Here is a 20,771-nt window from a genome sequence, read left to right on the forward strand (position 1 = left end):
GCGGTCCATGAAGACAGAGGATCCCAGCGGCCATCTTCAGCAGGTGAGTATGAAGACGCCGGACCGCCGGGATTCAGGTAAGCGCTGTGCGGGTGGTTTTTTTAACCCCTGCATCGGGGTTGTCTCGCGCCGAACTGGGGGGGGGGGGGGGGGGGGGGGTTTAAAAAAAAAAAAAAACCCGTTTCGGCGCGGGACATCTCCTTTAAAACGTTTTTTTTCAGATATAATACAATTCTGTTTACACTGCTGAAGTTTTTTTTGTTTTTTTTACTGGAGTCACATAATTAAAGGGCGTAGTCTGGGAAGAAAAAGTTAAAAGGTCACTTTGGAGGTCTCCTCTGTATTATACAGTAACTTTCATGCAGTGCAGCCTCTTGTCAGATACTTATCAAAAATAATCTTGATTTTCAGATTTTTCCCTACTTTTTCTGGTGAACAACGGAGAAAAAAAAAAAAAAAAGCAACGCCAGAATTTTTGGTCAACCAGTCTCCAAGTAAAAAGCTATAAGAAAAAGCGATCGAACAGTCGAATTTATTCCAAAAGGCTACCAATATAAACTAGAGGATGTTCCGCAAAAAAATGAGCTCCCATACAACTACGTTGATGGAAAAATAAAAAATTTATGGCCATCAGAAGATAATAGAAAAAAATGTTAAAAAGTAAATATCTTTGGGAAAAAGCAGTACAGCAAAAAAACAACAAAAAAAACAAACAAAAAACTATGTAAATTTGGTATCGTAGTAATCATACTAACCCATATAATAAAAGTTGTCATGAGATTTTTGTTGCAGTGTGTACACTGTAGAAACAACCCCCCCTCCCCCATAAGATCGTAGTATTGTTTTTTTTGTTTTCCATTTTACTCCACTTGGAATTTTGTAAAAGTTTTCAGCACATTATATGGCACATTAAATAGTACCATTGAAAAATACAACTCGTCCCGCAAAAAACAAGCCCTCATACAGCTACGTCAATGGATAAATAAAAGAGTTATGATTTTTTAAAAGGGGGGAGGAAAAAGTGAAAATGGAAAAAAAATGCCACATCCTTAAGGGGTTAATGATGCTTGTATTGATGTAGATTATGTGAGGCATGAAGTGTGTTGTAGATGCAATGGTGATGATGAGGGAGTGTGAGGCATAGTGTGTAGTGATACATAATCCATACACATGAGGGCAGAGTTGGTTTGATAACATAATGCACCACATCAGGGTAGCATGTATGTCTGTATGTATTTAGATTTTATACACACACAGACAGTCATGTAAAAAAAATCAGGCAGCTATAAGGAGCTCTCAGAATCGAATGAAACTTTATATGTGTGATTATAAGATTGATATAAGTGATTACATTATCAGAGCAAAAGGATAATTTATTGCAGAATACTGAACACTTGAAAGGAGGCGCTAGTACTCTATTGGGCCGTCTCTAGCTGGGATACAATATATGATGTGGGCAGGCATGGAGGCTCTATTACTCTGTTGGGCCGCCTCTAGCTTGGATGCAAGATGTGATACAGGCGCGCATGGAGGTTCTAGTACCTTGTTGGGCCACCTCTAGCTTGGATGCAAGATGCGATACAGGCGGGCATGGGGGCATACAAGTTCCATATAATATCTTGCAGCAAATCAGTCCAAATTTGCTGTAACTGAGCCTCTACATCATGCAAACTCATAGGCTGTTGAAGTTGGCATCCCAGATGGTCCAATACATGTTCTATAGGTGATAAATCTGGCAACTGGGCAGGCCACAGAGGTGTGGCAATGTAGTGGAGGCATTCCTGTGACATCCTTGCTGTGCACGGTTAAGTATTATCCGGCTCGAAAATGCCTCTTGGAAGCTTGACCATGAGAGGCAACACATGTGGCTGCAGGATGTCCTGAACATATCGCTGAGCGGTTGCTGTCTGTTGTACCACTACTAGGGGTGACCAACTGTTGTATGCGATGACCCACCAGTTCATCACACCAGCAGTGGGGGCAGTGTGCCGCTCCACAGCAAAGGCAGGATTGAGGCGCTCACCACTAGGTCTCCAGACACAAACATGAAGACCTAGACTAAACCTGGATTCGTTGATGAAGACAACTCTGTTCTATTCCGTAGCAGTTTAGTTTTGTCCTTCAGCCAACCACTAGAAAATGATTCAGACAGACATAGGGGCCTGAAATGATGGTGCCACCTGTCTCTGAATGGCGGACAATGAAACAGTTGAAGCTACTCGTGCTTGTCAGATGATCAGATGATTCTCTCTAGTGGTGGTCTTTCAAGGGTGTCTTAAGCCCAGTCACCTTGTGTGCGTGCTTTCACTCGTCCACTGGTCCCAACACCTTCTAACAGTCTGGTCATAATGGCCTAGGTGGTGTGCAATTTGTCAATATGACCATCCAGCTTCTCACATCCCAATAATGCGCCCCATTCAAACTCTATTCACTGGGCTAAATCTTTTTGATTGTGTTGTAGAGGCTTCCAGCACTCAACAAGCTCTACACAAGCAGAAAAAGAGGCCCACTACACACAAGTAGTCTCTGAGAGCCTTTTTATAGGCCAATGGTGGAGCAACTTTTAGGGCCCCAGGTGACAAGACCGCTCTTCTAATCACATCTCAACTCTAATCATTTGCATATTTGTGTGATATGTAACTACATGCAGAGTGTTACAGCAAAACAACAACTCTAGGTGCTTGATTATTTTTGACAAAGAATACATGTCTTAATATATATGTATCAATCCATTTATTCGTGTCTGACCCTTCGTGGCTTTATAGGCAAACATTCTCCATGCTTCCCTCTCGAGCGCCTACTTCTTTTAAGTGCTTGGTGCACATATTGGTATCCATTTTGATGGTGTCGAGCCAGCGTGTTCTTTGTCAGCCCTTTCTTCTGGTTCCACTGGTTATTCCCAACAGTATTGACTTCTCTAGCGAGTCTGCACGCATAACGTCAGTCGCAGTCTAGTAACTTTAGCTTCTAGCTATAGTTCCTGGTTTTATGAAATCCAACACTTCTCCATTTGTTGCCCTGGCTGTCCATGGTGTTCTTAATCAGTTCCGCCAGCACCACATTTCGAATGCATCAATTCTACTTCTTTCAGACTTTTGGACCAATACATCATCATAGGAAAGACGATAGCTTCAATTAGTCTGCTTTTGGTAGTTGGAGTGATAGGTTTGCTCTTAAAGATCTTATTCATGCCAACCATTGCAGAGCGTACCAGTGCGATCCTTGGTTTAAGTTCAGGGATGGATTCACCATCGAGGTCATTTTTGGTTCCAAAGAAGATGAATTCCTGAACGGATTCCATTTCTCTGTTGTTAATTTTAAGTTTCAATTTTTCATTAGCTGCTGTTGTCATGATCTTTATTATTTGGATGTTAAGGTGCAGCCCCATTTTTACACTTTCTTCCTTAAGTTTCAAAACAATGTTTATCAGGTCTTCCTCTCTTTCAGACAGCCATGTAGTTGTCCCAAATCTCACCAGAAAACAAACAAACAAACAAACAAACAAACTAACTATTAGAGATGAGCGAACATGTCCGTTACGGACACATCCGCACCTGGACACCGGCTTTGCCGAACACTGCAGTGTTCGCGCGTAAAGGTCCGGGTGCCGCCGGGGGGCGGGGAGATGCGCGGCGGCGCGGGCGGCAGTAGCGGGGAACAGGGGGGAGCCCTCTCTCTCTCCCTCTCCCCCCCACTCCCCGCCGCACCCCCCCGCGCTGCCACGGCGGCCCCCGAACTTTTTCGCCCGAACACTGAAGTGTTCGCAAAGTTCGGTGTTCGGGCGAAAAAGGGGCGGGGCTCATCTCTACTAACTATCTATCTATAAAATATAGTTTTCTGGTGAGATATATATTAGAGATGAGCGAGTATACTCGCTAAGGCACATTACTCGAGCGAGTAGTGCCTTAGCCGAGTATCTCCCCGCTCGTCTCTAAAGCTTCGGGGTCGGCGCCGGTGAGAGGTGAGTTGCGGCAGGGAGCAGGGGGGGGGGGGGGGGAGAGGGAGAGAGAGATCTCCCCTCCGTTCCTCCCCGCTCTCCTCCGCCAGCCCCCGAATCTTTAGAGACGAGTGGGGAGATACTCGGCTAAGGCACTACTCGCTCGAGTAATGTGCCTTAGCGAGTATACTCGCTCATCTCTAATATACATACACACATATACACGTACACATACTTATTTATTTTGCAGTCGCCAGCTTTCTACTAGTAGATGATGAATGAAGAAAAACATTTCACGGGAGTGAGCAATTAAACTAAAGCCAGGTTAAAAACCTAAAAAATGTCATACTCCCCTCATCTCATCACCGAAGCTCCGATTTCAATAGTGCCCGATTCCCGATTGCACTCTACTTCTAGCTTCAGCGAAAATGTTCCGTCAAAGAAGCATGTGACCATTGCAGCCAATTACTTACTAATCTTCAGTTATACATTGCTGCTAATTAGCTGAAGTAGTCACATGACCTTGTGATAGGATATTACCGCTGGAGCAAGAAAAAGAGTGCAGCAAGGAACCAACCACCGGTCATAATGGGAGCTGCGGAGGACCGGATGAGGTAGGACTTTTAAAAACATTTTTATACTGCGCTGAGCAGGTTTCAATTTAATTTTCTCTCCGCAATCTACCCCTATAATATAAAGGTAATAGATTTTAAGTTTAACCAAGTGTAGCTTTGCTACATCTGTGGAATTACATTTAATTACATTACAATTACACTTGTTTTATTGCAACAAAAATAGTTGCGTGTGCACTTTGCTAAGAATATTGATATTTTAAGGAAATTACAAACTCATGGAAAGTTAAAAAAAAAATAAAAATCTACAATAAATTCTAAATGTAAGTTTGATATTCAAAAAAAAAAATAAAATCTACAGTAAAATAAAATGTTGCCTTATGAGATGGCAGTATTTTAGTTATCTGATATGGCGCACTGTGGAGAGTTAATAAAAACCTCCCATTATAGTTGCTCAGTCCGATGCTGATTTCATCTGAAAAAGATGAATCCTTCATGTGAGACAAAGCCTGGGTGAGAATCTGGGGTGCCTTTCCTTCCTATCATCCACTAGCAAGATGACAAGGATTAATGACTGCTCCCATTTGTCGGTAGATGGTGGTGGGGGTTGCGGAGCGACACTCAACCTTTTCCGATGAAGCAATTTATCTCAGGAGAGATCATTCCTGTCTGTTCAGCTTTAGCATATTAATTCTCTCCAAAAACAAAAAAGATGCTAAAGAAAGGGAGAAAGGAGGGGAAGCTTAGCTTGGAGCAGGGCCAGGGACAAATGAAGAGCTGCCTGGCTGCATTCCTTGTGTGCCAAAAGTTAATTGATCTGCCGGTGGCACTTGTCTGCCAATGATAAGCTGGGAATTATGAACCAATGAAAACTTACAATGATTGAACTTCAGAGGGGCCAGGCCTACTTACAAGACAAAAGGTTATTGCTATTTTAAAGCACAACCTACATACGATTAACAAACCTTTCCACAGTTTATACACACAAAAAGAAAACTTATGCACTTGTAATCTGTTTAACTTTCTATGTGACTTTGCAAGAGTATCTGTATTACTTCTTTTTTCATAAGTATGAATGCATTTGTAATTTAAAGAGGTTATCCAGTTATAAACTATTGATGGCCAGTGCATTAGTAAGGGTCTGCCATGTGGGATCCCCTCTGATCATTTGTTTCGGCCAGCCAATGCACTCATGTACTGAGCTGATTTCTGCAGGAAGCAAACAGCTTTGTTCCCAGTACAGTGGCCAGGTTTAGTATTACAGGTAAAGTTTCTATTGAAGTGAAGGAGAACTTTGCCTGTATTACCACAACGGGCCACTGCAGTAGGAAAGGAACTGTCTGCTTCCTGCAGAAATCAGCTCAGTGCACAAGTGCATTGGCCCGACGAACAACTGGTAAAAGGATGTCCCTGGTGGAAGACCCCTGCTAATAGCCTATCATTAGGCCATTAATAGTGTATCAATAGTTTACAAGTGGACAACCCCTTTAACACTCTCAAAATAACAACCTTTAAAAAGGACTACTTGACAATAAGCTAATCTCAAGGTCATACATTATAATTAGAGATGAGCGAGCATACTCACTAAGGGCAATTGCTCGAGCAAGCATTGCCCTTAGCAAGTACCTGCCCGCTCGAGAGAAAAGGTTTGGGTGCCGACGCGGGGGAGCGGTGAGTAGCGGCAGTCAGCAGGGAGGAGCGGGGGGAGAGAGGGAGATCTCCCCTCCGTTGCTCCCTGCTCTCCCCCGCAGCTCCCTGCCCGCCGCTGGCACCTGAACCTTTTCTCTCCAGCGGGCAGGTACTCGCTAAGGGCAATGCTCGCTTGAGTAATTGTCCTTAGTGAGTATGCTCGCTCATCACTAATTATAATATGTTTTCCATAAAACATTAACTTGTAAATTAGCTTTATACGTGCCACCCTGACCATACATAATGGATGTCTACTACCTCACATTCAAACTGAAAATGTGGGATAGTGAATAGTGTAAATGTCATCATAGACATCTGTAAGCTTTTTTGGGATCAAGTGACAATCTATTGACTTTTGAAGACCATACACATTAGATAAGTCATGAGTTTGTTTTTTTTAGACTCTATGAGTTATATGAAAGATATGTCTGGATCTGTCTTGTGAAGCTTCCTGACGGATGTCAATTACATATAATGGGTCCAACAGGTATTTTGGGTTCATTTTCCAACAGAAACCTGGCATGGCTGAACAAACGTGGTTATGAACATAGCCTTATCTGAGGATATAACCAAAATTGTCTGGATTTGCCAAAAAAGATCTACTGTAATTTCTCTAAATGATTTCATAACATGCTCAATGAGTCCACTGACTTGGAGAAGAAGTCAGAAGCTTACCGTGTATTTTACTAAACCGACTTACGACCCTGCTAATCTAAAACAGTGGCTCCAACTAGCAATACGGATGGAATGGAATAGAATATAGAAGAAACAATATTAGCATGTTTACTAGTTTATGGTGGAAAAACCTGTAGCTACTGACATAAAATTGGATTGACTACTAGGCAAATAGTCCAAGTAATAATCAACGTTTCTTACAGAATATTTGAACTATGTCTTAAAATCTTTTTCCGTGCAGTGTTTCCAAATTATATGCTGGAGCTGCAAGTAGAATGTTTCAGCAGATGAGTTAACATTGGCGCTGTAGGTCTCTGGACTGGATAGGCGTTATACAGAATGTGGACACCATCTATGTCCTGGGCTATGGGGGTATTCAGATTAAGAGTTTTCAGGGCGTAGATGACTAATATTAAGCATGAATACCCTGCTTTCCTTTATTTCCCATAAACCGTGAACAGAAAGTGACTAAGACATATACATGGAAGCGTTAATTATGATTAAAGCACTAAGCTGACCTACTTTAGTAGCACTGTAAAACTTGTTAAGAGCATGTATATTTAGGTCAGAGTCCTGTGTATATTAATTCTGTTTAAATGTGTTGTGCTAATAATCCTCCCGGATATCAAACAACTGATAAACCAGTCTGCGGCAAATTCTGTGCCACATTTTCTTGTGTATAAAGGGGCCCTTTGACAGTACCAGCAATAAGGTGCACATAATGTGCCAGCCATGTCACCTATTGTATTGTTGCACACACCCATATTATAGGGCTCTCAAGTACGGAGGCTACATGCCCCACCATGCAAACCACATTCCCCCCATATACAGTGCAGCTATGTACCTCTACCTTGTCCAGGTCAGATATGTAACCCCAATATACAGTACAGCGATATACCTTTTTTCATACAGATCAGATGTGTACCGTTCATATACAGTACAGCCATGTGCCCTTATACACAGCTCTGCAATGTGGTCCACATGTACAACGTTTTGCACACATTGACCCATATACGGTGCCTGGCACATGCTCTCCCATATACAGCACTGACCATGTGCTTCCCATAAGTGCGGATAACTGCTCCTTCTTCCCCATGTAAAATACTGAGAGATCAGTCTACTCTCAGGGGCTTTAATCAGCTAGAGGCAGTATTAATATTAATGCTGCCACCTACTGACTGAACTGATTGAGTTTCCTCTAACAAAAGCAGATAAAAAGTTAACAATTTTCCTGAGTTAGTAAGGGTCTCGGGCACATGGATAACTTTTGGGACTGGACAGGGAAGGGGACTTTGGGCACAGTGATGTATTTTTTTTAAATTTGCATTGACACTGAAATAGCTAGGCTCACTCTCTCTGATGGGATGAGCAAATACTGTGCTCTTAGATGTCACACCAATCATCTCCAGTCTCAGACATACCTCTACTTCCAGAGATTTGCAAAAAAAAATTCCAGTAACTATCCTTAGTGAGCAAGAACAGAGTGGTATACAGGCTCATGGAAAACCTGTAAGTCCATACACCGCTCACCCCGAGAGGGCACAGCACTCAGCAGAGCACTTCTACCTCTACATTACAGCAATCAGTGGGGTTCTCAGCACCCAGACACCCAATGATCAAAACTTTTGACACTACATTACAACATGTCAAAAGTTTTCTGAAATTACACCTTAAACAGTTGTTAAGCATAAATCCCCCAAATCTGCAGTCACCAGTCTCTATATGCACTCCCGAGTGGCTTAAAGGAGATGTCCCGAGGCAGCAAGTGGGTCTATACACTTCTGTATGGCCATAATAATGCACTTTGTAATGTACATTGTGCATTAATTATGAGCCATACAGAAGTTATAAAAAGTTTTATACTTACCTGCTCCGTTGCTAGCGTCCTCGTCTCCATGGAGCCGACTAATTTTTGGCCTCCGATGGCCAAATTAGCCGCGCTTGCGCAGTCCGGGTCTTCAGCAGTCTTCTATGGAGCCGCTCGTGCCAGAGAGCGGCTCCGTGTAGCTCCGCCCCGTCACGTGCCGATTCCAGCCAATCAGGAGGCTGGAATCGGCAGTGGACCGCACAGAAGAGCTGCGGTCCACGAAGGCAGAGGATCCCGGCGGCCATCTTCAGCAGGTGAGTATGAAGACGCCGGACCGCCGGGATTCAGGTAAGCGCTGTGCGGGTGGTTTTTTTAACCCCTGCATCGGGGTTGTCTCGCGCCGAACGGGGGGGGGGGTTAAAAAAAAAAAAAACCCGTTTCGGCGCGGGACATCTCCTTTAAGCTTGGGCTGTGTGATTATCATGACCAGCATGTGCTTCAACACCAGCCTGGTGAAGGTCCTCAGCAGAAGATTTTAGGAAAGGTGTAGTACAGATATTAGCAAGGACCTGTCACTGGGTAAAGTCATCAGAGCTGGTTGCATAGTTTTGCAGCCACGGCCCACTGACTATACCCATTTTTTCCCTAGTTACTTCTCTTCACATGTACTGGGTCATTTAAGGTTCGGCTCCTGGGGCTGTAAATGTGTCAAGTGGGTGGTCCCCACTGTTTACTGTCAACGGGTGACATCGAACTTGATTGACAGTCTAATATCACTCATTGATAATGAGTGGTGGGGATTGCCTGCTTTACACACTAAAATCGCCGGGAACCAACCTTAGAAGAACCTACTCCGTGAACGGAGGGGAATATGCAAATTAAAAGGGGAAAGAGTCAGTGGGGCCGCAGTTGCAGAGCTATGCAGCTAGCCCCGCTGACTTTATCCAGTGACACGTCATCTTCAAAGGGATGTCACCCATCTTTTGCCACAGGGATCCAGCGATGTTGCCCTTCCATCCGCCCGGTGATTGGCTGCAGCGGTCACCTGACTGCTGCTAACATGTTTCACATCAATCAGAGGCTGCAGTGTCACCGCTCGCTCTCCTGGCATCAACACTCATATCCTGGACGTTATGATGCCAGCAGTTGAGAATGGAGATGAGGCAGCAGTCAGGTGACTTCTGATGACATCATCCTCCACAACAATCACTGGGTAGATGGCAGGGCAACATTAATGGATCCACTGCAACTGTGGATGGGCGAGTACAGTCTATTTTCTTATTTTAAGCCAGTTCAACCCATTGCTGAAATGTTGTCCGATAGCTGGACAACCCCTTTAAACATTTTTACTAATGAGAATGGATGAGCATTTTTAACAGTTACATAAAATAACCAGGTCATATCTATATTTGACTACTTGGCTCTTTAATGCTGCATTACTTTGCTCACCTTTACCTTCTGTAATATGTCAATTATTTGCTGACAGTATAGTCCATTCAATAACAGACCACTTAACTGCTTTGTAAAGACAGTCATAGCAGATTACATTTCATGGTGGTCAGCTACAGCTAGACTAATGTCCAACCTAATAGAGCAGAGCAAGAGACGGCTATTGATTATTCCATACCATGACGTAATGTAGCTAGCTATTATATATAAATATATTTTTTTAAACCTGCTTCATGCAGTATGTTACATACGCAATATGATCTATAGACAAGATGAGATAAGAAACAGTAACCCAGCATATGTAGAAAAACAAGTGACACTTAACAAGGCAACATACACGTGAATAACATTACCTGAGACCTGCAATAGACAGTTATACTTAGGCTACTCAACTGTGAGAAGAAAATTAGACTTGTATGTTAAAGGGGTTTTCCAGGGAAATACTACTGATGACCTATCTTCGTGCTAGATCATTAATGGTGGAGTGGCTGGGGTCCGCAGCACGGGACCCCTGCTGATCAGGCATCTGCTCACAGGGATACAGAGCGGAAGCTGCAGCTCTAACCCCGATGTAGTGGACGGCACTTGTAACTGTAGGTACCGCTTCCATTGATTTTAATGAGTCTGCAAATACAAGCGCTGGCCACTACACTGGGTTCAGAGCAGTACCTTCCGCTCCATACCCTTGTGTATTGCAGTGCTGACTGTGGGCGCCCAATCAACTAGGCTCTTGAGCTGTGGGCCCCAGCCAATCAACTATTGATGACCTATCCTGAAGATACGTCTAATATACGTATACAATGGTTTGTGGATTCTGCATAATCACTGGGACTGATAACATACTTAAAGGGGTTTTCCAGGTAAATACTATTGATGACCTATCCTCAGGATGAGTGGCTGCCTGACTACAGAGCTCCTGACCAAACACAGTGCTCAATAGCGACTTGCAAGCAATTTTATTACTGCAATTTGGAAACTACCTGCTACCTAGAAGCCCAGGATGCCACAGAGAGGAGGTGGGCACTGGCCAGAGCGGTGAATCAATTCATTTGCATTTTTCTCAGTCTCAGATTTGGAATCAAGATGGTGCGGCCGGAAGCTCCAGGATGTTCGCCAGAGTGAGCAACCAATGAAGGAACAAGGTGAAGAAATAACTCTGGACCTTCAGTTAGTACGGCTTCCCAATCGAAGCATGCCAACTCGCTCGCGAGTGCGAAGGGTAACCCCGTGACTGCTTAGCAAGAATTTTCACAGCAACTCAATCACATCATCAGCAACTCTCCAGCCAAATGGCTGACAAAACTCCCTCTCTTTCTATCTCATTGGGGGTGTTTTGCCCTCCTCAGGATCAACATTGGTGGTTTATAAGCTGAACTGGGTGGACATATGTCTTTTTTTGGCCTTACATTCTATGTTACTATGTTCTGCCAGTCCAGCAAAATTGAAAAAAAAAAAAGCTGGATCTTCAGGAGGGGTGAGTGACACACCACTTATTAAACATATACTATCCGGTGAGGCAGACTCTTTTAATGCTATTCCTATTGACGACACATCTGTTACTAACATCTCTGTGAAAACAATACTGAAAGCGTTGCAAAATTTCGTTGCAGTCCAATTTCGCACAGCATATTCAACCCCTCAGATCAGCTAAAAAGGGGCGTAAAACAGAAATTGCTTATATAGAAATTAAAGTGACTGAGTTCACGTCCTCACATAGCTACCTTACTGATGTAAATGAAGCTTTGGAATCAGAACTTGACTTGGAAGATTGGTCTTCCCGCAATAATATCAAATTCCGAGGGATCCCAACGACAGTGTATGCCTCGTAACTGAAGCAGTATATACAGAATTTGATGAGAACACTACTACCTGACTGTCCCACGAAGGACTGTATAATAGATAGAGCGCACAGACTTTCTTGTCCCAAACATGTAGTAGACCAGATGCCAAGAGACATCCTAGCATGTATCCACTTCTTTCACGTGAGGGGTTATTGGCAGCAACTAAGAATATGAGCCCATTACTCGCGCCATACCAAATGTTATCTCTAGTCACAGATTTATCAGCAGTGACCTTGGCGCAGAGGCGACAACTGCTTCCTATTACTACAATGCTCAGAGATAAAAAAAAAAAATTATATAGAAATGGTAATTTCCTGTTCGTCCCCTAATCACTTACAGAAACTGTACCATTGTGGTAAAATCACTAGACGAAGGGATCAGCCTGCAGGTTACCTTCTACAAAAGACCCAAACGACCCACTTAACACCCAAGTGGCAAGTAGTGAAGCCTCACAAATAATCTCATAACGAACTGACAAATCAGCCCTGTTGGTGTGAATCATAAAAACACTATGGAAATTCGGTTTTACCCAAGAACGTTTACCCTCACAATGATTGATCAGCTATGGAAGAGATGCTATGTTTTAAGCCTTAAAGCCCTTAAACTCAATTATTATCACTCAAAAGACATATTTTGAGAGATAATCATTGCATCTAAACACGCGGCTATCGTGCACTGTTAGTTCATCGCTGATTTCTAGCAAGCTCAGGTGGCGCTGATAGTATTCTTACAGCTGATATCCCGCTGGCAGTTCTCAGCGGGACACCAGCTGAAAGCTCCGAGAACAATGCAGCTGTTTGCATATACCAAACAGCTGCTTTGTTCTCGGAGCTATCGCAGCAGTATCCTGCTCTATGTGCATTAACTTTTAAGTAGGTCATTAGCTACTTAAAGTTATGCAAAAATGATCACTCAAAACTGTAACTCAAACGGTCGTTTGAGCGATCATCGTTTCGTGTAAACGGGCCTTTATTCACAGTTATGTGAAGCATAGTTTATTGTTATATTTCTCTATTTTTCCTCTCTTTCTCTTCTCATTTCATACCAGGTACACTCAATGGTCTGACTGACATGAAAAGGATATCTTTGCATAACTATGAACTGAAGAGCCTATGTAAGAATACTTCCATACCCAATGTTTATTATGGTGATTAAGATTATATCATTAATAGAGATGAGCGAACACCAAAATGTTCGGGTGTTCGTTATTCGTAACGAACTTCCCGTGATGCTCGAGGGTTCGTTTCGAACAACGAACCCCATTGAAGTCAATGGGCGACCGGAACATTTTTGTATTTCGCCGATGCTCGCTAAGGTTTTCATGTGTGAAAATCTGGGCAATTCAGGAAAGTGATGGGAATGACACAGTGACGGATAGGGCAGGCGAGGGGCTACATGGTGGGCTGCATCTCAAGTTCACAGGTCCCACTATTAAGCCACAATAGCGGCAAGAGTGCCCCCCCCCCCCCACTGTCAGCATAAAGATCGTCCTCCTCTGGCACAGCTGTAACAGCTGTAGCAGAGAAGAACGATGTTTGCCCATTGAATTCAATGGAGCGGCAATACAGCATGTTCCACTGAATGCAATGGGCTGCCGGCGATCGCAGGATGAATGGTCGGAAAGGGGTTAAATATATAACCCCTTTCCTGCAATTCATCCAGAAATGTGTTACACTAAAAATATATACCGGCGTATAAGGCGACCGGGCGTATAAGACGACCCCCCAACTGTCACCTTATACGCCGGTAATACAGTGGAGCAAAGAATAAAAAGCATTACTTACGTTTTTAGATGATCTGCGGCGCTCCTGCAGGCTGTCACTCCCTCCTGGTCCACGGCAGACAAGCTTTCTCCACGAAAGACTTTAAATCCCTGCCTCCAGAAGCACATGTGCCTTCAGCCAATCACAGCCAATGACAATGATGTCATTGAATGGCTGTGATAGGCTGTGTTTCTGGAGGCGGGGATTTCAAGCCTTGAAATCCCCGCCTCCAGAAACACAGCCAATCACAGCCATTCAATGACATCATTGTCATTGGCTGTGATTGGCTGAAGGCACATGTGCTTCTGGAGGCAGGGATTTAAAGTCTTTCGTGGAGAAAGCTTGTCTGCCGTGGACCAGGAGGGAGTGACAGCCTGCAGGAGCGCCGCAGATCATCTAAAAACGTAAGTAATGCTTTTTATTCTTTGCTCCACTGTATTACCGGCGTATAAGGTGACAGTTGGGGGGTCGTCTTATACGCCCGGTCGCCTTATACGCCGGTATATATTTTTAGTGTAACACATTTCTGGATGAATTGCAGGAAAGGGGTTATATATTTAACCCCTTTCCGACCATTCATCCTGCGATCGCCGGCAGCCCATTGCATTCAGTGGAACATGCTGTATTGCCGCTCCATTGAATTCAATGGGCAAACATCGTTCTTCTCTGCTACAGCTGTTACAGCTGTGCCAGAGAAGAAGGATTTGTCTTCTATATGTTCTCAATGGGGTCAGCGCTGCTGCCGCTGGCCCCATTGAGCGCATATAGAATGCATCCATAGCGAGCAGCGGGAGGGGCAGATTTCAATACTCGGGTGACACCTTATCTCCCCAGCCACTCACAGCAGGGGGGTGGTATAGGGCTTAAACCTTGCAGGGGGAAGTTGTAATGCCTTCCCTGTCTTTATATTGGCCAAAAAAAAGCGCTAACGTCTCAGGGAAGAAAGTTTAATTTACCAGAACACCGCATGGTGTTCGTTACGAATAACGAACATCCCGAACACCCTAATATTCGCACGAATATCAAGCTCGGATGAACGCGTTCGCTCATCTCTAATCATTAAATGTTAAAGGCCTCAAAAACACTCCTTTATGTGGGATAATGTAAAGAGTTTATCTCCAGATGTTATTTGCACCCAAGAGACAAATCAAAGCATGCTTTCCGCTTCAAACGTCTTAGCTGCCCCATAATATTTCCATCTCACTTCACCTCCAAAATCAAGAAGAGTTCTCATTGCAATAAAAAAATACCACAGCCTCTCAACTTATCCATGAAAAAATTGACCCGCAGGGCAGATACGTTATAATAGTTTACTCTATAAATAATTCAATATACACTTTGGCCTCAATTTAAGCCCCCAACAAAAAGCAAAGATGCTTTATCCACAAAATTCTACGTATACTGTCTAAATGCAAACAAGGCAAACTGCTTATTTGTGGTGATGTTAGCGCTGTCTGAAACATGACCATGGACACCACCTCCAACTTATGAAGACAGACTCAATTTGTAAACACTATTTGGTGGAAAGAACAGCTTTTTGATGTATGGTGAGCAATATGCAGACCTGAGAGGGACAGTGCCTTCATTTTAAATGTCCATACCAGTTATTCACAAATTGATATGTTTATAGTAGATAGAAATACCTTGCTGCTTTCACAAGAGACTAAGGTTGAGACGATCACCCGGTCTGACCATGCTGCGATCTCTTTCACTTTAACAGCGCAACATAATCAAATACAAATGTATATTTGGCGTAGCAGGGATTTTTTGATATCACAGGCAAGTCAGGATTCATTTGGAAAAAGATTTAAAGGAATACTTTGCACTTAATGCCTCTCCTGATATAAATCCTCATGTCTTATGGAATGCCCATAAAGCGTACATATGAGGCTCATTTATCAGAATAGAACATTATGTGAAAAATAACGAACAAAAACTTTAAATTAATTACTTGAAAAAAATGTAAGTCCTCGATTGACAAAATAAACAGCAGCAAACACCCGAACAAGTGGTAGAACCTGATCATTGCAGAAACAAGCTTCAAAGCCATTTGCTGCAAAATTATGAGCAAAAACAGCAAAAACTGGGCTTATGCTTTTGCAGCCATGGAATAAATGGGTTTCAGACCCCTCAGCACAAGTCCTTACTAATGGAATTTTATTGGATGCATTTAATATCACAAATGGTACCAGACAAGTATGTCCATTGTCTCCACTGATACTCATATTGTCTTTGGAACCATTAGCGCAGGCCCTTCAAGAAAAGAACTTGATTAAAGGAGCATGCACATTGGTTACTATTCCCATTTCATATTGCTATATGCTGATGATATCATCTTGACATTAACGGACCCTGTGTCTTCTGTAGAAAGTGCCTTGGATGTTATAACAGAAGGTGAACAAATCTCCTACTATAGAATAAACACACAATAATCTTACCTATAAATATTCCTAATGACATGTTGTATTACCTGTGTAATAAACATTCTCTCATGTCATTGCCAGAACACCTTTACTGTAGTTGGTTCTATCCTGACTAGTTAGGGTTAACATCTCCTGTCCTGACTAGTTAAGGTTAATAATCTCTGCTGCTGTTAGCTGTGGTAGTGGCTGGTGATTGACAGCTCTGTCAGCCAACCATTTGGTTCATTATTCATGTCAGCCGCTGTGCTGTCTGTGTTGATAGGCAGCTCTGACAGTCAATCAGCTTTCTCCCCTTTCTCTACATAATCAGTCTCTTCCTGGCTGGAAGTGCCGGTTATATTTCTGTATCTCTGGTCTAGTCAGTAGCCTCAGTTTACCTGTCTGTTGTCTGGCTCCTGTCTTCTGCTTAGTTTCCTGTTTGTTTTGTATTCTCGTCTTTTATTTGTTGTCAGTTACTGTTTGTCCCCGGTTTCTGTACTCTGGTTCTCCTCTGACTCTGGATGTGGTTTTGTGCAAATAGTGGGGTTGTTCCTTTCGGGATGGGTGCTCAGCTTCGAGATGGGTCATGTCAGAGGGGTTCAGATTCCCCCGCTCGGATCAGTACCCCTTTGTTCGGCCTGTTCCTGAGTCGAAGCCACCTTAGTAGCGAGTATACATACCTGTCCTGACTGCTCCGGTACCATAGCACCCATGGTTTTGTCAGCAGTCTAGGACAAACATGACACGTTCCTTCAACTGGCAGTGCAAGGGTATACAATATCTGGGGACAATCAACCTCTTCGCATAAAAAAATTATATCAAAGCAATTTTCAACCAATGCTAAAGATATTTCAGAAAGAATCCCAAAGATGATCTAAATTTGAAATTTCATGGCTGGGCAGAATAACCTTCTTTAAAATGCTGTCATTACCAAAACTACTATATTTAATACATACGCTAACCATTTAGCTCCCACAGCGCTTTTTCAAAGATTGGGTCCCAATTCATCTGGGCGCAACACAAACCAAGAGTGGCCAGTATCATATTTACCAGAGCTAGATGGGCAGGGGGGTTGGGCCTTCCAGATATTCGAGTGGATTATTTAGCCACACTTGTTTCTCAGCTAGCTTCATGGTGGAAAATCGAGATGCAGAAACATTGGGTCCATATACAACAATATTTAGATTCTCCTGTTTCAACTAAGTCTTTAGTTTTACTTCCTTTATGCAATTTGTCCCTGCCTTCCCACCCCTCCCCACTGACCCACAAATATTTGAAGGTGTAAAAAATTTTTCATTGCTATGCAATACCTGCCTAGGGATTATATATCTTCAGAGGTACTTCAACACGACATTGCTTACTTGAATATATCCAAGTGATACCCATTGGCAATCCCTACTAATGAACATATATTACAAGAAGATTCTCCCATCCCATTCGAGCAACTAAACTCCCAATATCCTCTACCCCCAGAAGAAAGTTATAGATACAACACTTCTTAAAGTCAGACAAACCCTCATTATTTAGAGGAAACTCAAACTTACCCAAAAAGCATACCCGCTAAAAGAATGGGTGAATAAATTAGCCCAAAAATATAGAGATAAAGACTAGAAAAATAGCTCTAACACTGACCCATAAAGTACTTAAATGTAGCACACATGTAGAAATACTAATGAAGATCACCTTGAGATGGTATCATACGCCAATATATCTAGCTCAAATGTACCCAAACAGAGAGCATCAGTCTAACGGCTTAGTCAGACATCCGTATATCGGCCAGGTTTTCACGCCAGGCCGATATATCCTGGTCCTCTCTGCAGGGTCGGGAGCAGTGCCCTGAGCTCCTGGCCTATCTCCGTCCCTCGGAACTATTTGCAATAGGAGGGGTGGAACTTAGCTGTGCCCCCACCCCGCCTCTTCCATGAGCATAATTCGCTGTGTGCCATCTTCATGTGACAGTCGCACAGCAAGTATACAATGACACTGCATACTTGCTGTGGGCTGTCGATTGCCATACACTATCTTGGCATGCATGTGCGCATAATATGTGCCAAGATAGAACATGCTGCAATCTTCATTGTGCAACGCATGTCGCGCAATATGTATGATCGGCAGCCTTTGTCAGATTAGTACAGCGTATTCCAGACGCAAGACTCAAGAACAGAACATGCTGTAACAACACGGTCGTGTGAAGTAGTCCTTTTATGACTTTTAGGCCTTAGTCACACGGGCGGTTTTTCCCGCGATTTGCGGATCGCATGACGGATGCGCATCCGCAAATCGCGTGACCGGGGCCGAAAAATCGCCCGAAAAAACTGCTCCTAGCCGCGTTTCATTAGAAACGGGCCGGAGCTGTCCAGCGCATTGAATTCAATCGAGCCGGCAATACAGCCGGCTCCATTGAAAGCAATGCGCTGCGGGCGATCTCACGATGAATTTTCGGGAAGGGCTTAAAAATATAAGCCCTTCCCTGAAATTCATCCAGAAATGTGTAAAAACAAACAAAAAAAAATATACTCACCTAGTCCCGGCAGACGGAAGTTCAGCCGCGTCTGGCCGGCAGTTCTCCTGAACTGCTCAGAGTAGTATTCAGCAGCCGGGGATTTAAAATCCCCGCCTGCTGAATGAGCTGCCTCTGATTGGTCACAGCCTCACCAATCAGAGGGAGCTCTCACTTACCCATTCATGAATCGGTGAGTGAGTGCTGCCTCTGATTGGCTCAGCGCAGGGACCAAGCAGGGGCAGCTCTCAGGTTAGTATATATAGATTTTTTGTTTTTACACATTTCTGGATGAATTTCAGGGAAGGGCTTATATTTTTAAGCCCTTCACGAAAATTCATCGTGCGATCGCCGGCAGCCCATTGCTTTCAATGGACAAACATCATTCTTCTCTGCCACAGCTGTTACAGCTGTGGCAGAGGAGAATGATTTGTCTACTATATGTTCTCAATGGGGTCGGCACTGCTGTCGCCGGCCCCATTGAGCGCATATAGAGAAGAGAACAGGAATCGCAGATCGCAGATAGGTGCGATCTTCGATTTCTGTTCTATAATTTATCGAACGAGCGCATAAAAAGCGCTCATGTGTCCGATACCATTGCAAAGCAATGGTTCTATAAAATCGCTGGACGCATGCGCATGCGCAAATCGCGCGAAAAAACGCCCGTCTGATCGAGGCCTTAGATTGTTAGAACTGACTTGTATTTTGCACTAGATATTGTAATACAAATTGTAAATTTTATTATTTACAAATAATAATAATAAAAAAAAAACATAATAAAAACTATTGGAACAAAAAAACAAAATCATTATCCAATCAAAAAAATCATGTTCCCATGCATCCTTTACCATCCTGGCAATGAAAAGTGATCTAGTGGAGATGGTACGTTCTATAGAAAGCACAGGTTTAGTTACCTTGGATTTCACAGCTATGACAATCCTAGGAAGAACGAGGATAAGACACTTCAAAGACACTGTGATGTATTTCAGAACAAAGTCCGAGATCCCCACGATCCACATGAGCTCAAAGAAATCGATGGTGTCCAAGTTTGGCTTCAGAAAGATAAGACTGCAGAACGAACAAAACACATTAACATATTTGCAAGACACATTATAAGAGGCTTTTCATTATGAAAATTAAGCCAAACTTTAGCAACAATTAATTGACAAAGGAATCCATAGACAGGTACGTTTCTAAAGAAGGTAGAAGCTGCATGTCCCTAAATGCCTTGGTTTATGGCGCTTGACATCATTCACAAATAAGCCAATTAGAGCAATACAATGCTAGAATTCTGGTCTCCGGGGATATGTTGCCTCTACAAATTGCCCATTACTTCGATACCTGTAATCAGCATTGTTGTAAAGATTAAACTATCCTATTTGACAAGATTTAGTCTCGGGTATAGTGCACACTATACGGTACAATAACCTGTCAGATGAGACAATGAAATTGCCTTCATCTGTTCTATGGCTCTGATATTAAACTAAAGGGATCAGAAGCGGTAAGGAGACAACTAAATAAACTGTCTAAAAGTCGGCTTGATTGTCTGTGAAGCAGAACAAAACATAATGGATGTTCAATAAGTTAATAATGGCCAATCTTATCCCTGCCCCTCACGAAGAATACAAAATATACCTACATTAGAAGTTTTAGTGGTAAACACAGCTGTCAGATGACTTGTTTAGCCCTTTACAAAATTCATAAAAGATTTGCATAAAACAAAAAAGTAACAAAACTAGTAGCAGAGTCTGTGCATTAGAAATACAATACACAAGTAAGACGTTCACATCTGCATCGCAGATTCTATTGCCCTTGATGGGGAGAACAGTGCAGCATGCAGTGGTAGTTTTCCTCTAAAAATGGCAGAAAGTGACAGACCCCATGTTAAATCAATGGGGTCTGTCAGCGCTGCTGATGTCTGTGATGTGACAAATCCGGAACTGTACAGGATCCCATGTATAATGGACACCATGCTGTAGATGTTAACATAGCCTAAGGCTAATGTATGAATTATTGTAATACCACTGCCTTTTTCTTTATTCTAGCCATTTTGCCTGCAAGCAGACCTACAGGCTACCCTCTTACAAAGGCTTGTTTTGCTTGTCTGGTGTGATACTGGATTATCTTTTTCCCATT

The 20,771-nt window shown here is 43.0% G+C and overlaps 1 protein-coding gene across 1 annotated transcript in view; it reads right to left on the reverse strand.

Annotated features, from left to right (window-relative positions):
* Nucleotides 1–20,771, reverse strand: part of RNFT2 (ring finger protein, transmembrane 2) — an 83,752-nt gene that overhangs the window by 30,763 nt on the left and 32,218 nt on the right. The window contains exon 6 of the mRNA XM_066603223.1: nucleotides 19,550–19,703. Coding sequence (XP_066459320.1) covers nucleotides 19,550–19,703 — 154 coding nt within the window. The remainder of the gene's footprint in view (nucleotides 1–19,549; nucleotides 19,704–20,771) is intronic.

Source organism: Eleutherodactylus coqui, chromosome 5 (genome assembly GCF_035609145.1).
Source record: "Eleutherodactylus coqui strain aEleCoq1 chromosome 5, aEleCoq1.hap1, whole genome shotgun sequence".
Classification (NCBI taxonomy): domain Eukaryota; kingdom Metazoa; phylum Chordata; class Amphibia; order Anura; family Eleutherodactylidae; genus Eleutherodactylus; species Eleutherodactylus coqui.